The sequence below is a fragment of the Vicugna pacos genome, chromosome 17, assembly GCF_048564905.1.
Source record: "Vicugna pacos chromosome 17, VicPac4, whole genome shotgun sequence".
NCBI classification, from domain to species: Eukaryota; Metazoa; Chordata; class Mammalia; order Artiodactyla; family Camelidae; genus Vicugna; species Vicugna pacos.
The window spans coordinates 2,177,369-2,196,826 of NC_133003.1; the positions used below are offsets into that span (position 1 = coordinate 2,177,369).

Below are 19,458 nucleotides of genomic sequence, written 5' to 3' on the forward strand. Positions count from 1 at the left end.
GTGTCCGTCTGCCTGTGTCCTCCCCCGAGAGTTCGAGCACGTGTAACGCACACTGGCCACCTGCTGTGCCTCTCGTTGGAACTGCCCGTGTGTGTTGTGTTTGTTTAGAGCACTGGGTTTCGAGGGGTTTTTGGACCCCGGGGATGTGTAGCCTTTCTCCAACCTTGGGACCTTGCGGGTCGTGGAGTGTCTTTCCGGGTATATTTCTGGGCTTTTGCTGGTTTCTTGATTTGCGTGCTTTTGTTTCTGCCCCAGGAAGAGCTAAGCATCTCCCTTGTGTCTTGTGTCTGTGGTGTCACAGGGGGAAGAGCAGTGCCTCCCCCGAGGTTATGCACAGAGGTACCGAAAGGGCTTCGTTATGCACATGACCTCTTCACCTGGATTTCCCTTTCAAATAATCAAAATGCGATTTCAAGTGGAAACAAAGGAAAACATCACCAGCCCCCGCTTAAGCCACGTGGCCAGGCACGCAAAGCCAGCTTTCCTGTGGCTTCATTGACAGGGAACACCCAGGAGAGGTAAAGACACCCAGAGGGGAAGAGGACTCGGGGCTGTCAGGGGCTGGGGGGTGAGGGGGTGGGGGGCAGTGCGTGCTGTGGATTCAAGTTTTTACTTTGAAGAAAGGAATGGTGTGAGCCTGCATGGTAGTGATGGTCGCACGGCATCGTGAAGGCACCCAGTGCTCCTGAATTGCACAATTTCAGAGGGACCAAGTCTATATTTTATTAAAAGAAACTTAAAACGGCAAAATAAAGGATGCCATAACCGATATGAAAGAAACAGAGGAAAGTGAAGACAAAGCAAGCACAAATCACTTCAGGGGAATGGAAGTCAAGGTCGGGTGCGGGAGGGGATTCATGGTGGGATTGTGAAGAAGAAGGTGTGGGTGGGCGCAGAGGGGCTCAGCCCCAGGGGCTGGTGACGCCTGAACTGGCTCTCCGTGGCCCAGCGTTCCAGCTGCAGGTGCAGCATCTTCAGGACCTTTGGAAGCAGCAGGAGCTGCGGGAGCTTCAGGAGCAGCAGGAGCTGCGGGATCGTCAGGAGCAGCAGGAGCGGCAGGATCTTCAGGAGCAGCGTTAGCTGCTGGAGCTGCAGAAGCTGCAGGAGCAGCAGGAGGGAGCTCGGGGTCTCCCGCTGGATCCTGATGGTCCTGGTTTTGGTCTCTGGCATCTTCCCCTGCCCCCGCCTGCTCTGGATCTGTGACTGTTGGAAGTGGAGAGAGCTTTCAGTCTCGTGGAGGCGCTCGCTCGTGCTGTGAGAGAGGAAATCTTGAGCCTCGTGCCTCCCTTTCCGTGGGCCTCTTCAAGGCCAGACGTCTTCCCGGAGCTTTCCGGACAGCTCCCAACAGCAAGTGCCCACAGGATGTGTTTTGTGACTGAACTCGTGTAGACAGGTGGTCTGAGACCAATGTTGGCTCTGGTGCCAGCAGCAGCCTCTGGGGACGCCTCCCTGTGTGGCCCAGCCCTCGGCCCTCCCTCGCCTCCGCACGTTCACCGGCCCCGCCCTTCTCACCTTGGGGCTGTGCCTCGGTGGGCTCCTGGTCCTCCACCTGACTCCCAGGGAGCTGCTCCAGGTCAGAGCCGGGTCTGCTGAGCTGCCTGTCAGCCGCGGGCAGGACCCTGGCGTGACGCCTGGGCGGTTTCTGGGGAGGAGGCCGTCGCGGTGGCGGGGACCCCTCCGTGTGCAGACTCACCCGGAGCTGGTGCTGGCCCTGAGAAGCGTGCAGCGGCCCCTCGCTCGGGGAGGAGGCGTGGGTGTCCTGATCCAGCGGCTCCTGCAGTGTCCGGCTCTGCAATGACAGTGAGTGGCAGCGGGCCGGGCCCGGAGGTCTCAGAGCCCTGCCCGGCCAGGACCACTCCCGCTTCTGCCCGCTCGACCCTCTGCTGCCAGATCAGACTGGGACCTTGGTCAGCTGAGACGGCCACCCGGGAGGGAAGAGACACAGCCAGAGGGCACGGGCTTCGACTCGGGCGGCAGGGCCCTGCCCGGCTGGCCACAGCCCAGCCCGCCAGCTGGGACCCGGGGTGCGGACGTGACAGGCCCCCCCAGGCCTCTGACCTGCTCGTGCTTGAGGCAGGCCCCCCCACCCCAGCCCAACATGACTGCCCACCTCCACCAGCAAAGGGAAGGGGATGTGGGGCTCTACCCGGGTGGGGTCTGAGTGGTGGCCCGGCCTGGGCGGGCCTGCCCCGGGCCTCCCTGGGTTACCTTTGGGTCCCTGTGGCCAAAAGGCCAGAGGCGCCTGGGGTGAGAGCCGAGCCAGCGCCGGCACCGCTGGCCCAGGCCCTCGCTGCGGGCCTTCCGGGGGCCGCGGCCTCGGGGTGTTGGGACGCAGCAGAACATGTGTGACTGAGTTGAAGTGAGTTGACCAACCGGGTGAGCTGAGTAGGGGCTTCTCGACAGAGTGGGTGCCCGGTGACCTGGGTTCTAAGTTGTGTTGGGTTCGGTTGCCAGGGAAGTGAGGTCACTTCCTGGGGTCCCCTTCCCCAAGCTTCCTCATTCCGCAGAGCTCCCCAAGGGCCTCTCTGGGCTGCTGACTGCTCAGCTCCCAGCCCGTGCCGTGTCCGCACACAGTGACACCCACTCGGCCCCCCTGCCCAGGACCCTGCGGAGGCCTGGATGCAGCCAGGGCGCCAGCTCTGAGGAGGCAGCTGGGTTCGGACCCGGCCCGCCGTCGCCCGCAGTGCTGTCACCCTGGACGAGCCGCCTGCCTCTCAGGGTCTCCCCAGTCCCCCGTCGGCACAGTGGGGATCATCCTGGCCCCTCCTTCCCGGGGAAGCCATCGTGTCTCCAGAGGCACAAACACCTACCGCACCTGTCAGCCCCGCGGGCTGGCATCCCAGGGAGCTCGTGCGCAGACTCAGCACAGGGAGGGCCCCACAGAGGGCTGGCGGAGCGCAGAGCACACCCCACACAGGCTGGGTGGGGTCTGCCCTGAGGTCCGGAGAAAGCCACTCCCCTTGCCACCTGCTTCCCAGCTCCCTGTCGGGGTGGGGGGGAGGGGAGAAACTGAACATAACTGTGATTTCGTTCTTGCTGACATACTACCCCCTGGGTCACTGTGTGATGTTTAGATTCAGGCCCAGTGTGTCATCTCGGCCCCTGGGGTTGGCTGTCCCACAAGGCTCTCAGCTTTTATGCCTTCTGGTCACGTGTCCTCGTGTGAGCCCCCACCACACCCTCCCCCACAGGGTGGATGGACATTGGGACCTGGTTGTGACATGCAGAGTGACGTGTGAAAATGGGCGTGACTTCCGCTCGTTCCCAGCTCCGGTGTTCCTTCTCCCCCTGTGTGTCTCTCAGCGCCTGTCTTGTCTCTCTCTCTCTCTCTCTCTCTGTTTCTCTCTCCCTCTGCCTGTCTGTGTTTCAGTCTCTCTGTCTCTTTTCCTGGATGCATGTGCGTGTCCATTTACCTGCGTATCTGTGTATTTATGTGTTTGTATCGTTAGGGCCCAGGGCAGGTCACTTGTGAAAATGCCTTGATGACATAGTGATTCTTTTCATGGTGCTGAAGTACAAACCTCTTTGCAAGTTGTGCGAGCACTTTGGTGGGGTCAGCTGTAAGGATCGGCACTGCCGGGGAAGGGCTGCTGCGCCTGTGGCCCTTTGATGTGTCCTGCTCACTGTTTCCCTGAAGAGGAGTGTGTGTTGTCTCGTCCCTCCGGGGGATCTGCTGAGGCCTCTGCCTCCTCACGTTGTCACCAGGGCTGGCTGTCACCAGGCTAAAGACCTGCCAGCGTCATGGTGACCAGTGCTGTCTCCACAGTGTGTCCGTCTGCCTGTGTCCTCCCCCGAGAGTTCGAGCACGTGTAACGCACACTGGCCACCTGCTGTGCCTCTCGTTGGAACTGCCCGTGTGTGTTGTGTTTGTTTAGAGCACTGGGTTTCGAGGGGTTTTTGGACCCCGGGGATGTGTAGCCTTTCTCCAACCTTGGGACCTTGCGGGTCGTGGAGTGTCTTTCCGGGTATATTTCTGGGCTTTTGCTGGTTTCTTGATTTGCGTGCTTTTGTTTCTGCCCCAGGAAGAGCTAAGCATCTCCCTTGTGTCTTGTGTCTGTGGTGTCACAGGGGGAAGAGCAGTGCCTCCCCCGAGGTTATGCACAGAGGTACCGAAAGGGCTTCGTTATGCACATGACCTCTTCACCTGGATTTCCCTTTCAAATAATCAAAATGCGATTTCAAGTGGAAACAAAGGAAAACATCACCAGCCCCCGCTTAAGCCACGTGGGCAGGCACGCAAAGCCAGCTTTCCTGTGGCTTCATTGACAGGGAACACCCAGGAGAGGTAAAGACACCCAGAGGGGAAGAGGACTCGGGGCTGTCAGGGGCTGGGGGGTGAGGGGGTGGGGGGCAGTGCGTGCTGTGGATTCAAGTTTTTACTTTGAAGAAAGGAATGGTGTGAGCCTGCATGGTAGTGATGGTCGCACGGCATCGTGAAGGCACCCAGTGCTCCTGAATTGCACAATTTCAGAGGGACCAAGTCTATATTTTATTAAAAGAAACTTAAAACGGCAAAATAAAGGATGCCATAACCGATATGAAAGAAACAGAGGAAAGTGAAGACAAAGCAAGCACAAATCACTTCAGGGGAATGGAAGTCAAGGTCGGGTGCGGGAGGGGATTCATGGTGGGATTGTGAAGAAGAAGGTGTGGGTGGGCGCAGAGGGGCTCAGCCCCAGGGGCTGGTGACGCCTGAAGTGGCTCTCCGTGGCCCAGTGTTCCAGCTGCAGGTGCAGCATCTTCAGGACCTTTGGAAGCAGCAGGAGCTGCGGGAGCTTCAGGAGCAGCAGGAGCTGCGGGATCGTCAGGAGCAGCAGGAGCGGCAGGATCTTCAGGAGCAGCGTTAGCTGCTGGAGCTGCAGAAGCTGCAGGAGCAGCAGGAGGGAGCTCGGGGTCTCCCGCTGGATCCTGATGGTCCTGGTTTTGGTCTCTGGCATCTTCCCCTGCCCCCGCCTGCTCTGGATCTGTGACTGTTGGAAGTGGAGAGAGCTTTCAGTCTCGTGGAGGCGCTCGCTCGTGCTGTGAGAGAGGAAATCTTGAGCCTCGTGCCTCCCTTTCCGTGGGCCTCTTCAAGGCCAGACGTCTTCCCGGAGCTTTCCGGACAGCTCCCAACAGCAAGTGCCCACAGGATGTGTTTTGTGACTGAACTCGTGTAGACAGGTGGTCTGAGACCAATGTTGGCTCTGGTGCCAGCAGCAGCCTCTGGGGACGCCTCCCTGTGTGGCCCAGCCCTCGGCCCTCCCTCGCCTCCGCACGTTCACCGGCCCCGCCCTTCTCACCTTGGGGCTGTGCCTCGGTGGGCTCCTGGTCCTCCACCTGACTCCCAGGGAGCTGCTCCAGGTCAGAGCCGGGTCTGCTGAGCTGCCTGTCAGCCGCGGGCAGGACCCTGGCGTGACGCCTGGGCGGTTTCTGGGGAGGAGGCCGTCGCGGTGGCGGGGACCCCTCCGTGTGCAGACTCACCCGGAGCTGGTGCTGGCCCTGAGAAGCGTGCAGCGGCCCCTCGCTCGGGGAGGAGGCGTGGGTGTCCTGATCCAGCGGCTCCTGCAGTGTCCGGCTCTGCAATGACAGTGAGTGGCAGCGGGCCGGGCCCGGAGGTCTCAGAGCCCTGCCCGGCCAGGACCACTCCCGCTTCTGCCCGCTCGACCCTCTGCTGCCAGATCAGACTGGGACCTTGGTCAGCTGAGACGGCCACCCGGGAGGGAAGAGACACAGCCAGAGGGCACGGGCTTCGACTCGGGCGGCAGGGCCCTGCCCGGCTGGCCACAGCCCAGCCCGCCAGCTGGGACCCGGGGTGCGGACGTGACAGGCCCCCCCAGGCCTCTGACCTGCTCGTGCTTGAGGCAGGCCCCCCCACCCCAGCCCAACATGACTGCCCACCTCCACCAGCAAAGGGAAGGGGATGTGGGGCTCTACCCGGGTGGGGTCTGAGTGGTGGCCCGGCCTGGGCGGGCCTGCCCCGGGCCTCCCTGGGTTACCTTTGGGTCCCTGTGGCCAAAAGGCCAGAGGCGCCTGGGGTGAGAGCCGAGCCAGCGCCGGCACCGCTGGCCCAGGCCCTCGCTGCGGGCCTTCCGGGGGCCGCGGCCTCGGGGTGTTGGGACGCAGCAGAACATGTGTGACTGAGTTGAAGTGAGTTGACCAACCGGGTGAGCTGAGTAGGGGCTTCTCGACAGAGTGGGTGCCCGGTGACCTGGGTTCTAAGTTGTGTTGGGTTCGGTTGCCAGGGAAGTGAGGTCACTTCCTGGGGTCCCCTTCCCCAAGCTTCCTCATTCCGCAGAGCTCCCCAAGGGCCTCTCTGGGCTGCTGACTGCTCAGCTCCCAGCCCGTGCCGTGTCCGCACACAGTGACACCCACTCGGCCCCCCTGCCCAGGACCCTGCGGAGGCCTGGATGCAGCCAGGGCGCCAGCTCTGAGGAGGCAGCTGGGTTCGGACCCGGCCCGCCGTCGCCCGCAGTGCTGTCACCCTGGACGAGCCGCCTGCCTCTCAGGGTCTCCCCAGTCCCCCGTCGGCACAGTGGGGATCATCCTGGCCCCTCCTTCCCGGGGAAGCCATCGTGTCTCCAGAGGCACAAACACCTACCGCACCTGTCAGCCCCGCGGGCTGGCATCCCAGGGAGCTCGTGCGCAGACTCAGCAAAGGGAGGGCCCCACAGAGGGCTGGCGGAGCGCAGAGCACACCCCACACAGGCTGGGTAGGGTCTGCCCTGAGGTCCGGAGAAAGTCACTCCCCTTGCCACCTGCTTCCCAGCTCCCTGTCGGGGCGGGGGGGAGGGGAGAAACTGAACATAACTGTGATTTCGTTCTTGCTGACATACTACCCCCTGGGTCACTGTGTCATGTTTAGATTCAGGCCCAGTGTGTCATCTCGGCCCCTGGGGTTGGCTGCCCCACAATGCTCTCAGCTTAATGCCTTCTGGTCACGTGTCCTCGTGTGAGCCCCCACCACACCCTCCCCCGCAGGGTGGATGGACATTGGGACCTGCTTGTGACATGCAGAGTGACGTGTGAAAATGGGCGTGACTTCCGCTCGTTCCCAGCTCCGGTGTTCCTTCTCCCCCTGTGTGTCTCTCAGCGCCTGTCTTGTCTCTCTCTCTCTCTCTCTCTCTGTTTCTCTCTCCCTCTGCCTGTCTGTGTTTCAGTCTCTCTGTCTCTTTTCCTGGATGCATGTGCGTGTCCATTTACCTGCGTATCTGTGTATTTATGTGTTTGTATCGTTAGGGCCCAGGGCAGGTCACTTGTGAAAATGCCTTGATGACATAGTGATTCTTTTCATGGTGCTGAAGTACAAACCTCTTTGCAAGTTGTGCGAACACTTTGGTGGGGTCAGCTCTAAGGATCGGCACTGCCGGGGAAGTGCTGCTGCGCCTGTGGCCCTTTGATGCGTCCTGCTCACTGTTTCCCTGAAGAGGAGTGTGTGTTGTCTCGTCCCTCCGGGGGATCTGCTGAGGCCTCTGCCTCCTCACGTTGTGACCAGGGCTGGCTGTCACCAGGCTAAAGACCTGCCAGCGTCATGGTGACCAGTGCTGTCTCCACAGTGTGTCCGTCTGCCTGTGTCCTCCCCCGAGAGTTCGAGCACGTGTAACGCACACTGGCCACCTGCTGTGCCTCTCGTTGGAACTGCCCGTGTGTGTTGTGTTTGTTTAGAGCACTGGGTTTCGAGGGGTTTTTGGACCCCGGGGATGTGTAGCCTTTCTCCAACCTTGGGACCTTGCGGGTCGTGGAGTGTCTTTCCGGGTATATTTCTGGGCTTTTGCTGGTTTCTTGATTTGCGTGCTTTTGTTTCTGCCCCAGGAAGAGCTAAGCATCTCCCTTGTGTCTTGTGTCTGTGGTGTCACAGGGGGAAGAGCAGTGCCTCCCCCGAGGTTATGCACAGAGGTACCGAAAGGGCTTCGTTATGCACATGACCTCTTCACCTGGATTTCCCTTTCAAATAATCAAAATGCGATTTCAAGTGGAAACAAAGGAAAACATCACCAGCCCCCGCTTAAGCCACGTGGCCAGGCACGCAAAGCCAGCTTTCCTGTGGCTTCATTGACAGGGAACACCCAGGAGAGGTAAAGACACCCAGAGGGGAAGAGGACTCGGGGCTGTCAGGGGCTGGGGGGTGAGGGGGTGGGGGGCAGTGCGTGCTGTGGATTCAAGTTTTTACTTTGAAGAAAGGAATGGTGTGAGCCTGCATGGTAGTGATGGTCGCACGGCATCGTGAAGGCACCCAGTGCTCCTGAATTGCACAATTTCAGAGGGACCAAGTCTATATTTTATTAAAAGAAACTTAAAACGGCAAAATAAAGGATGCCATAACCGATATGAAAGAAACAGAGGAAAGTGAAGACAAAGCAAGCACAAATCACTTCAGGGGAATGGAAGTCAAGGTCGGGTGCGGGAGGGGATTCATGGTGGGATTGTGAAGAAGAAGGTGTGGGTGGGCGCAGAGGGGCTCAGCCCCAGGGGCTGGTGACGCCTGAACTGGCTCTCCGTGGCCCAGCGTTCCAGCTGCAGGTGCAGCATCTTCAGGACCTTTGGAAGCAGCAGGAGCTGCGGGAGCTTCAGGAGCAGCAGGAGCTGCGGGATCGTCAGGAGCAGCAGGAGCGGCAGGATCTTCAGGAGCAGCGTTAGCTGCTGGAGCTGCAGAAGCTGCAGGAGCAGCAGGAGGGAGCTCGGGGTCTCCCGCTGGATCCTGATGGTCCTGGTTTTGGTCTCTGGCATCTTCCCCTGCCCCCGCCTGCTCTGGATCTGTGACTGTTGGAAGTGGAGAGAGCTTTCAGTCTCGTGGAGGCGCTCGCTCGTGCTGTGAGAGAGGAAATCTTGAGCCTCGTGCCTCCCTTTCCGTGGGCCTCTTCAAGGCCAGACGTCTTCCCGGAGCTTTCCGGACAGCTCCCAACAGCAAGTGCCCACAGGATGTGTTTTGTGACTGAACTCGTGTAGACAGGTGGTCTGAGACCAATGTTGGCTCTGGTGCCAGCAGCAGCCTCTGGGGACGCCTCCCTGTGTGGCCCAGCCCTCGGCCCTCCCTCGCCTCCGCACGTTCACCGGCCCCGCCCTTCTCACCTTGGGGCTGTGCCTCGGTGGGCTCCTGGTCCTCCACCTGACTCCCAGGGAGCTGCTCCAGGTCAGAGCCGGGTCTGCTGAGCTGCCTGTCAGCCGCGGGCAGGACCCTGGCGTGACGCCTGGGCGGTTTCTGGGGAGGAGGCCGTCGCGGTGGCGGGGACCCCTCCGTGTGCAGACTCACCCGGAGCTGGTGCTGGCCCTGAGAAGCGTGCAGCGGCCCCTCGCTCGGGGAGGAGGCGTGGGTGTCCTGATCCAGCGGCTCCTGCAGTGTCCGGCTCTGCAATGACAGTGAGTGGCAGCGGGCCGGGCCCGGAGGTCTCAGAGCCCTGCCCGGCCAGGACCACTCCCGCTTCTGCCCGCTCGACCCTCTGCTGCCAGATCAGACTGGGACCTTGGTCAGCTGAGACGGCCACCCGGGAGGGAAGAGACACAGCCAGAGGGCACGGGCTTCGACTCGGGCGGCAGGGCCCTGCCCGGCTGGCCACAGCCCAGCCCGCCAGCTGGGACCCGGGGTGCGGACGTGACAGGCCCCCCCAGGCCTCTGACCTGCTCGTGCTTGAGGCAGGCCCCCCCACCCCAGCCCAACATGACTGCCCACCTCCACCAGCAAAGGGAAGGGGATGTGGGGCTCTACCCGGGTGGGGTCTGAGTGGTGGCCCGGCCTGGGCGGGCCTGCCCCGGGCCTCCCTGGGTTACCTTTGGGTCCCTGTGGCCAAAAGGCCAGAGGCGCCTGGGGTGAGAGCCGAGCCAGCGCCGGCACCGCTGGCCCAGGCCCTCGCTGCGGGCCTTCCGGGGGCCGCGGCCTCGGGGTGTTGGGACGCAGCAGAACATGTGTGACTGAGTTGAAGTGAGTTGACCAACCGGGTGAGCTGAGTAGGGGCTTCTCGACAGAGTGGGTGCCCGGTGACCTGGGTTCTAAGTTGTGTTGGGTTCGGTTGCCAGGGAAGTGAGGTCACTTCCTGGGGTCCCCTTCCCCAAGCTTCCTCATTCCGCAGAGCTCCCCAAGGGCCTCTCTGGGCTGCTGACTGCTCAGCTCCCAGCCCGTGCCGTGTCCGCACACAGTGACACCCACTCGGCCCCCCTGCCCAGGACCCTGCGGAGGCCTGGATGCAGCCAGGGCGCCAGCTCTGAGGAGGCAGCTGGGTTCGGACCCGGCCCGCCGTCGCCCGCAGTGCTGTCACCCTGGACGAGCCGCCTGCCTCTCAGGGTCTCCCCAGTCCCCCGTCGGCACAGTGGGGATCATCCTGGCCCCTCCTTCCCGGGGAAGCCATCGTGTCTCCAGAGGCACAAACACCTACCGCACCTGTCAGCCCCGCGGGCTGGCATCCCAGGGAGCTCGTGCGCAGACTCAGCACAGGGAGGGCCCCACAGAGGGCTGGCGGAGCGCAGAGCACACCCCACACAGGCTGGGTGGGGTCTGCCCTGAGGTCCGGAGAAAGCCACTCCCCTTGCCACCTGCTTCCCAGCTCCCTGTCGGGGTGGGGGGGAGGGGAGAAACTGAACATAACTGTGATTTCGTTCTTGCTGACATACTACCCCCTGGGTCACTGTGTGATGTTTAGATTCAGGCCCAGTGTGTCATCTCGGCCCCTGGGGTTGGCTGTCCCACAAGGCTCTCAGCTTTTATGCCTTCTGGTCACGTGTCCTCGTGTGAGCCCCCACCACACCCTCCCCCACAGGGTGGATGGACATTGGGACCTGGTTGTGACATGCAGAGTGACGTGTGAAAATGGGCGTGACTTCCGCTCGTTCCCAGCTCCGGTGTTCCTTCTCCCCCTGTGTGTCTCTCAGCGCCTGTCTTGTCTCTCTCTCTCTCTCTCTCTCTGTTTCTCTCTCCCTCTGCCTGTCTGTGTTTCAGTCTCTCTGTCTCTTTTCCTGGATGCATGTGCGTGTCCATTTACCTGCGTATCTGTGTATTTATGTGTTTGTATCGTTAGGGCCCAGGGCAGGTCACTTGTGAAAATGCCTTGATGACATAGTGATTCTTTTCATGGTGCTGAAGTACAAACCTCTTTGCAAGTTGTGCGAGCACTTTGGTGGGGTCAGCTGTAAGGATCGGCACTGCCGGGGAAGGGCTGCTGCGCCTGTGGCCCTTTGATGTGTCCTGCTCACTGTTTCCCTGAAGAGGAGTGTGTGTTGTCTCGTCCCTCCGGGGGATCTGCTGAGGCCTCTGCCTCCTCACGTTGTCACCAGGGCTGGCTGTCACCAGGCTAAAGACCTGCCAGCGTCATGGTGACCAGTGCTGTCTCCACAGTGTGTCCGTCTGCCTGTGTCCTCCCCCGAGAGTTCGAGCACGTGTAACGCACACTGGCCACCTGCTGTGCCTCTCGTTGGAACTGCCCGTGTGTGTTGTGTTTGTTTAGAGCACTGGGTTTCGAGGGGTTTTTGGACCCCGGGGATGTGTAGCCTTTCTCCAACCTTGGGACCTTGCGGGTCGTGGAGTGTCTTTCCGGGTATATTTCTGGGCTTTTGCTGGTTTCTTGATTTGCGTGCTTTTGTTTCTGCCCCAGGAAGAGCTAAGCATCTCCCTTGTGTCTTGTGTCTGTGGTGTCACAGGGGGAAGAGCAGTGCCTCCCCCGAGGTTATGCACAGAGGTACCGAAAGGGCTTCGTTATGCACATGACCTCTTCACCTGGATTTCCCTTTCAAATAATCAAAATGCGATTTCAAGTGGAAACAAAGGAAAACATCACCAGCCCCCGCTTAAGCCACGTGGGCAGGCACGCAAAGCCAGCTTTCCTGTGGCTTCATTGACAGGGAACACCCAGGAGAGGTAAAGACACCCAGAGGGGAAGAGGACTCGGGGCTGTCAGGGGCTGGGGGGTGAGGGGGTGGGGGGCAGTGCGTGCTGTGGATTCAAGTTTTTACTTTGAAGAAAGGAATGGTGTGAGCCTGCATGGTAGTGATGGTCGCACGGCATCGTGAAGGCACCCAGTGCTCCTGAATTGCACAATTTCAGAGGGACCAAGTCTATATTTTATTAAAAGAAACTTAAAACGGCAAAATAAAGGATGCCATAACCGATATGAAAGAAACAGAGGAAAGTGAAGACAAAGCAAGCACAAATCACTTCAGGGGAATGGAAGTCAAGGTCGGGTGCGGGAGGGGATTCATGGTGGGATTGTGAAGAAGAAGGTGTGGGTGGGCGCAGAGGGGCTCAGCCCCAGGGGCTGGTGACGCCTGAAGTGGCTCTCCGTGGCCCAGTGTTCCAGCTGCAGGTGCAGCATCTTCAGGACCTTTGGAAGCAGCAGGAGCTGCGGGAGCTTCAGGAGCAGCAGGAGCTGCGGGATCGTCAGGAGCAGCAGGAGCGGCAGGATCTTCAGGAGCAGCGTTAGCTGCTGGAGCTGCAGAAGCTGCAGGAGCAGCAGGAGGGAGCTCGGGGTCTCCCGCTGGATCCTGATGGTCCTGGTTTTGGTCTCTGGCATCTTCCCCTGCCCCCGCCTGCTCTGGATCTGTGACTGTTGGAAGTGGAGAGAGCTTTCAGTCTCGTGGAGGCGCTCGCTCGTGCTGTGAGAGAGGAAATCTTGAGCCTCGTGCCTCCCTTTCCGTGGGCCTCTTCAAGGCCAGACGTCTTCCCGGAGCTTTCCGGACAGCTCCCAACAGCAAGTGCCCACAGGATGTGTTTTGTGACTGAACTCGTGTAGACAGGTGGTCTGAGACCAATGTTGGCTCTGGTGCCAGCAGCAGCCTCTGGGGACGCCTCCCTGTGTGGCCCAGCCCTCGGCCCTCCCTCGCCTCCGCACGTTCACCGGCCCCGCCCTTCTCACCTTGGGGCTGTGCCTCGGTGGGCTCCTGGTCCTCCACCTGACTCCCAGGGAGCTGCTCCAGGTCAGAGCCGGGTCTGCTGAGCTGCCTGTCAGCCGCGGGCAGGACCCTGGCGTGACGCCTGGGCGGTTTCTGGGGAGGAGGCCGTCGCGGTGGCGGGGACCCCTCCGTGTGCAGACTCACCCGGAGCTGGTGCTGGCCCTGAGAAGCGTGCAGCGGCCCCTCGCTCGGGGAGGAGGCGTGGGTGTCCTGATCCAGCGGCTCCTGCAGTGTCCGGCTCTGCAATGACAGTGAGTGGCAGCGGGCCGGGCCCGGAGGTCTCAGAGCCCTGCCCGGCCAGGACCACTCCCGCTTCTGCCCGCTCGACCCTCTGCTGCCAGATCAGACTGGGACCTTGGTCAGCTGAGACGGCCACCCGGGAGGGAAGAGACACAGCCAGAGGGCACGGGCTTCGACTCGGGCGGCAGGGCCCTGCCCGGCTGGCCACAGCCCAGCCCGCCAGCTGGGACCCGGGGTGCGGACGTGACAGGCCCCCCCAGGCCTCTGACCTGCTCGTGCTTGAGGCAGGCCCCCCCACCCCAGCCCAACATGACTGCCCACCTCCACCAGCAAAGGGAAGGGGATGTGGGGCTCTACCCGGGTGGGGTCTGAGTGGTGGCCCGGCCTGGGCGGGCCTGCCCCGGGCCTCCCTGGGTTACCTTTGGGTCCCTGTGGCCAAAAGGCCAGAGGCGCCTGGGGTGAGAGCCGAGCCAGCGCCGGCACCGCTGGCCCAGGCCCTCGCTGCGGGCCTTCCGGGGGCCGCGGCCTCGGGGTGTTGGGACGCAGCAGAACATGTGTGACTGAGTTGAAGTGAGTTGACCAACCGGGTGAGCTGAGTAGGGGCTTCTCGACAGAGTGGGTGCCCGGTGACCTGGGTTCTAAGTTGTGTTGGGTTCGGTTGCCAGGGAAGTGAGGTCACTTCCTGGGGTCCCCTTCCCCAAGCTTCCTCATTCCGCAGAGCTCCCCAAGGGCCTCTCTGGGCTGCTGACTGCTCAGCTCCCAGCCCGTGCCGTGTCCGCACACAGTGACACCCACTCGGCCCCCCTGCCCAGGACCCTGCGGAGGCCTGGATGCAGCCAGGGCGCCAGCTCTGAGGAGGCAGCTGGGTTCGGACCCGGCCCGCCGTCGCCCGCAGTGCTGTCACCCTGGACGAGCCGCCTGCCTCTCAGGGTCTCCCCAGTCCCCCGTCGGCACAGTGGGGATCATCCTGGCCCCTCCTTCCCGGGGAAGCCATCGTGTCTCCAGAGGCACAAACACCTACCGCACCTGTCAGCCCCGCGGGCTGGCATCCCAGGGAGCTCGTGCGCAGACTCAGCACAGGGAGGGCCCCACAGAGGGCTGGCGGAGCGCAGAGCACACCCCACACAGGCTGGGTGGGGTCTGCCCTGAGGTCCGGAGAAAGCCACTCCCCTTGCCACCTGCTTCCCAGCTCCCTGTCGGGGTGGGGGGGAGGGGAGAAACTGAACATAACTGTGATTTCGTTCTTGCTGACATACTACCCCCTGGGTCACTGTGTGATGTTTAGATTCAGGCCCAGTGTGTCATCTCGGCCCCTGGGGTTGGCTGTCCCACAAGGCTCTCAGCTTTTATGCCTTCTGGTCACGTGTCCTCGTGTGAGCCCCCACCACACCCTCCCCCACAGGGTGGATGGACATTGGGACCTGGTTGTGACATGCAGAGTGACGTGTGAAAATGGGCGTGACTTCCGCTCGTTCCCAGCTCCGGTGTTCCTTCTCCCCCTGTGTGTCTCTCAGCGCCTGTCTTGTCTCTCTCTCTCTCTCTCTCTCTGTTTCTCTCTCCCTCTGCCTGTCTGTGTTTCAGTCTCTCTGTCTCTTTTCCTGGATGCATGTGCGTGTCCATTTACCTGCGTATCTGTGTATTTATGTGTTTGTATCGTTAGGGCCCAGGGCAGGTCACTTGTGAAAATGCCTTGATGACATAGTGATTCTTTTCATGGTGCTGAAGTACAAACCTCTTTGCAAGTTGTGCGAGCACTTTGGTGGGGTCAGCTGTAAGGATCGGCACTGCCGGGGAAGGGCTGCTGCGCCTGTGGCCCTTTGATGTGTCCTGCTCACTATTTCCCTGAAGAGGAGTGTGTGTTGTCTCGTCCCTCCGGGGGATCTGCTGAGGCCTCTGCCTCCTCACGTTGTGACCAGGGCTGGCTGTCACCAGGCTAAAGACCTGCCAGCGTCATGGTGACCAGTGCTGTCTCCACAGTGTGTCCGTCTGCCTGTGTCCTCCCCCGAGAGTTCGAGCACGTGTAACGCACACTGGCCACCTGCTGTGCCTCTCGTTGGAACTGCCCGTGTGTGTTGTGTTTGTTTAGAGCACTGGGTTTCGAGGGGTTTTTGGACCCCGGGGATGTGTAGCCTTTCTCCAACCTTGGGACCTTGCGGGTCGTGGAGTGTCTTTCCGGGTATATTTCTGGGCTTTTGCTGGTTTCTTGATTTGCGTGCTTTTGTTTCTGCCCCAGGAAGAGCTAAGCATCTCCCTTGTGTCTTGTGTCTGTGGTGTCACAGGGGGAAGAGCAGTGCCTCCCCCGAGGTTATGCACAGAGGTACCGAAAGGGCTTCGTTATGCACATGACCTCTTCACCTGGATTTCCCTTTCAAATAATCAAAATGCGATTTCAAGTGGAAACAAAGGAAAACATCACCAGCCCCCGCTTAAGCCACGTGGGCAGGCACGCAAAGGCAGCTTTCCTGTGGCTTCATTGACAGGGAACACCCAGGAGAGGTAAAGACACCCAGAGGGGAAGAGGACTCGGGGCTGTCAGGGGCTGGGGGGTGAGGGGGTGGGGGGCAGTGCGTGCTGTGGATTCAAGTTTTTACTTTGAAGAAAGGAATGGTGTGAGCCTGCATGGTAGTGATGGTCGCACGGCATCGTGAAGGCACCCAGTGCTCCTGAATTGCACAATTTCAGAGGGACCAAGTCTATATTTTATTAAAAGAAACTTAAAACGGCAAAATAAAGGATGCCATAACCGATATGAAAGAAACAGAGGAAAGTGAAGACAAAGCAAGCACAAATCACTTCAGGGGAATGGAAGTCAAGGTCGGGTGCGGGAGGGGATTCATGGTGGGATTGTGAAGAAGAAGGTGTGGGTGGGCGCAGAGGGGCTCAGCCCCAGGGGCTGGTGACGCCTGAAGTGGCTCTCCGTGGCCCAGTGTTCCAGCTGCAGGTGCAGCATCTTCAGGACCTTTGGAAGCAGCAGGAGCTGCGGGAGCTTCAGGAGCAGCAGGAGCTGCGGGATCGTCAGGAGCAGCAGGAGCGGCAGGATCTTCAGGAGCAGCGTTAGCTGCTGGAGCTGCAGAAGCTGCAGGAGCAGCAGGAGGGAGCTCGGGGTCTCCCGCTGGATCCTGATGGTCCTGGTTTTGGTCTCTGGCATCTTCCCCTGCCCCCGCCTGCTCTGGATCTGTGACTGTTGGAAGTGGAGAGAGCTTTCAGTCTCGTGGAGGCGCTCGCTCGTGCTGTGAGAGAGGAAATCTTGAGCCTCGTGCCTCCCTTTCCGTGGGCCTCTTCAAGGCCAGACGTCTTCCCGGAGCTTTCCGGACAGCTCCCAACAGCAAGTGCCCACAGGATGTGTTTTGTGACTGAACTCGTGTAGACAGGTGGTCTGAGACCAATGTTGGCTCTGGTGCCAGCAGCAGCCTCTGGGGACGCCTCCCTGTGTGGCCCAGCCCTCGGCCCTCCCTCGCCTCCGCACGTTCACCGGCCCCGCCCTTCTCACCTTGGGGCTGTGCCTCGGTGGGCTCCTGGTCCTCCACCTGACTCCCAGGGAGCTGCTCCAGGTCAGAGCCGGGTCTGCTGAGCTGCCTGTCAGCCGCGGGCAGGACCCTGGCGTGACGCCTGGGCGGTTTCTGGGGAGGAGGCCGTCGCGGTGGCGGGGACCCCTCCGTGTGCAGACTCACCCGGAGCTGGTGCTGGCCCTGAGAAGCGTGCAGCGGCCCCTCGCTCGGGGAGGAGGCGTGGGTGTCCTGATCCAGCGGCTCCTGCAGTGTCCGGCTCTGCAATGACAGTGAGTGGCAGCGGGCCGGGCCCGGAGGTCTCAGAGCCCTGCCCGGCCAGGACCACTCCCGCTTCTGCCCGCTCGACCCTCTGCTGCCAGATCAGACTGGGACCTTGGTCAGCTGAGACGGCCACCCGGGAGGGAAGAGACACAGCCAGAGGGCACGGGCTTCGACTCGGGCGGCAGGGCCCTGCCCGGCTGGCCACAGCCCAGCCCGCCAGCTGGGACCCGGGGTGCGGACGTGACAGGCCCCCCCAGGCCTCTGACCTGCTCGTGCTTGAGGCAGGCCCCCCCACCCCAGCCCAACATGACTGCCCACCTCCACCAGCAAAGGGAAGGGGATGTGGGGCTCTACCCGGGTGGGGTCTGAGTGGTGGCCCGGCCTGGGCGGGCCTGCCCCGGGCCTCCCTGGGTTACCTTTGGGTCCCTGTGGCCAAAAGGCCAGAGGCGCCTGGGGTGAGAGCCGAGCCAGCGCCGGCACCGCTGGCCCAGGCCCTCGCTGCGGGCCTTCCGGGGGCCGCGGCCTCGGGGTGTTGGGACGCAGCAGAACATGTGTGACTGAGTTGAAGTGAGTTGACCAACCGGGTGAGCTGAGTAGGGGCTTCTCGACAGAGTGGGTGCCCGGTGACCTGGGTTCTAAGTTGTGTTGGGTTCGGTTGCCAGGGAAGTGAGGTCACTTCCTGGGGTCCCCTTCCCCAAGCTTCCTCGTTCCGCAGAGCTCCCCAAGGGCCTCTCTGGGCTGCTGACTGCTCATCTCCCAGCCCGTGACGTGTCCGCACACAGTGACACCAACTCGGCCCCCCTGCCCAGGACCCTGCGGAGGCCTGGATGCAGCCAGGGCGCCAGCTCTGAGGAGGCAGCTGGGTTCGGACCCGGCCCGCCGTCGCCCGCAGTGCTGTCACCCTGGACGAGCCGCCTGCCTCTCAGGGTCTCCCCAGTCCCCCATCGGCACAGTGGGGATCATCCTGGCCCCTCCTTCCCGGGGAAGCCATCGTGTCTCCAGAGGCACAAACACCTACCGCACCTGTCAGCCCCGCTGGCTGGCATCCCATGGAGCTCGTGCGCAGACTCAGCAGAGGGAGGGCCCCACAGAGGGCTGGCGGAGCGCAGAGCACACCCCACACAGGCTGGGTGGAGTCTGCCCTGGGGTCCGGAGAAAGTCACTCCCCTTGCCACCTGCTTCCCAGTTCCCTGTCGGGGCGGGGGGGAGGGGAGAAACTGAACATAACTGTGATTTCGTTCTTGCTGACATACTACCCCCTGGGTCACTGTGTCATGTTTAGATTCAGGCCCAGTGTGTCATCTCGGCGCCTGGGGTTGGCTGCCCCACAGGCTCTCAGCTTTTATGCCTTCTGGTCACGTGTCCTCGTGTGAGCCCCCACCACATCCTCCCCCGCAGGGTGGATGGACATTGGGACCTGGTTGTGACATGCAGAGTGACGTGTGAAAATGGGCGTGACTTCCGCTCGTTCCCAGCTCCGGTGTTCCTTCTCCCCCTGTGTGTCTCTCAGCGCCTGTCTTGTCTCTCTCTCTCTCTCTCTCTCTCTCTCTGTTTCTCTCTCCCTCTGCCTGTCTGTGTTTCAGTCTCTCTGTCTCTTTTCCTGGATGCATGTGCGTGTCCATTTACCTGCGTATCTGTGTATTTATGTGTTTGTATCGTTAGGGCCCAGGGCAGGTCACTTGTGAAAATGCCTTGATGACATAGTGATTCTTTTCATGGTGCTGAAGTACAAACCTCTTTGCAAGTTGTGCGAGCACTTTGGTGGGGTCAGCTCTAAGGATCGGCACTGCCGGGGAAGGGCTGCTGCGCCTGTGGCCCTTTGATGCGTCCTGCTCACTGTTTCCCTGAAGAGGAGTGTGTGTTGTCTCGTCCCTCCGGGGGATCTGCTGAGGCCTCTGCCTCCTCACGTTGTGACCAGGGCTGGCTGTCACCAGGCTAAAGACCTGCCAGCGTCATGGTGACCAGTGCTGTCTCCACAGTGTGTCCGTCTGCCTGTGTCCTCCCCCGAGAGGTCGAGCACGTGTAACGCACACTGGCCACCTGCTGTGCCTCTCGTTGGAACTGCCCGTGTGTGTTGTGTTTGTTTAGAGCACTGGGTTTCGAGGGGTTTTTGGACCCCGGGGATGTGTAGCCTTTCTCCAACCTTGGGACCTTGCGGGTCGTGGAGTGTCTTTCCGGGTATATTTCTGGGCTTTTGCTGGTTTCTTGATTTGCGTGCTTTTGTTTCTGCCCCAGGAAGAGCTAAGCATCTCCCTTGTGTCTTGTGTCTGTGGTGTCACAGGGGGAAGAGCAGTGCCTCCCCCGAGGTTATGCACAGAGGTACCGAAAGGGCTTCGTTATGCACATGACCTCTTTAGCCCACCTGGATTTCCCTTTCAAATAATCAAAATGCGATTTCAAGTGGAAACAAAGGAAAACATCACCAGCCCCCGCTTAAGCCACGTGGGCAGGCACGAAAAGCCAGCTTTCCTGTGGCTTCATTGACAGGGGACACCCAGGAGAGGTAAAGACACCCAGAGGGGAAGAGGACTTGGGGCTGTCAGGGGCTGGGGGGTGAGGGGGTGGGGGGCAGTGCGTGCTGTCGATCCAAGTTTTTACT

The 19,458-nt window shown here is 61.1% G+C and overlaps 2 protein-coding genes across 2 annotated transcripts; both read right to left on the reverse strand.

Annotated features, from left to right (window-relative positions):
- Positions 1-811: 811 nt before the first annotated feature.
- On the reverse strand, positions 812-2,613 carry LOC140686626 (uncharacterized). The gene is made up of 3 exons (XM_072940832.1): positions 2,209-2,613; positions 1,513-1,789; positions 812-1,203 (listed from the first exon to the last, which is right to left on the reverse strand). Exons 1-3 carry the CDS (start codon positions 2,341-2,343, stop codon positions 812-814), a joined length of 804 nt encoding a protein of 267 aa, XP_072796933.1. The 5' UTR covers positions 2,344-2,613.
- Positions 2,614-14,376: 11,763 nt separating this feature from the next.
- Positions 14,377-17,611, reverse strand: LOC140686627 (uncharacterized). Its single transcript, XM_072940833.1, has 4 exons — positions 17,276-17,611; positions 16,580-16,856; positions 16,035-16,270; positions 14,377-14,412 (listed from the first exon to the last, which is right to left on the reverse strand). The coding sequence occupies exons 1-4, from the start codon at positions 17,408-17,410 to the stop codon at positions 14,377-14,379; spliced, it is 684 nt and encodes a 227-aa protein (XP_072796934.1). The 5' UTR covers positions 17,411-17,611.
- Positions 17,612-19,458: the final 1,847 nt, after the last annotated feature.

Excerpts from the sequence above, each read along its gene's own strand:
- LOC140686626 (XM_072940832.1), bottom strand. The coding sequence starts at position 2,343 with ATGTTCTGCTGCGTCCCAACACCCCGAGGCCGCGGCCCCCGGAAGGCC. Across the intron at positions 1,790-2,208 it reads TTGGCCACAGGGACCCAAAG|AGCCGGACACTGCAGGAGCC; the intron begins GTAACCCAGGGA and ends CTGTCATTGCAG. Across the intron at positions 1,204-1,512 it reads CACCGAGGCACAGCCCCAAG|TCACAGATCCAGAGCAGGCG; the intron begins GTGAGAAGGGCG and ends CACTTCCAACAG.
- LOC140686627 (XM_072940833.1), bottom strand. The coding sequence starts at position 17,410 with ATGTTCTGCTGCGTCCCAACACCCCGAGGCCGCGGCCCCCGGAAGGCC. Across the intron at positions 16,857-17,275 it reads TTGGCCACAGGGACCCAAAG|AGCCGGACACTGCAGGAGCC; the intron begins GTAACCCAGGGA and ends CTGTCATTGCAG. Across the intron at positions 14,413-16,034 it reads CCAAAGGTCCTGAAGATGCT|CCAACCCCAGGGGCCGAGAT; the intron begins GCACCTGCAGCT and ends CTTGTGGGACAG.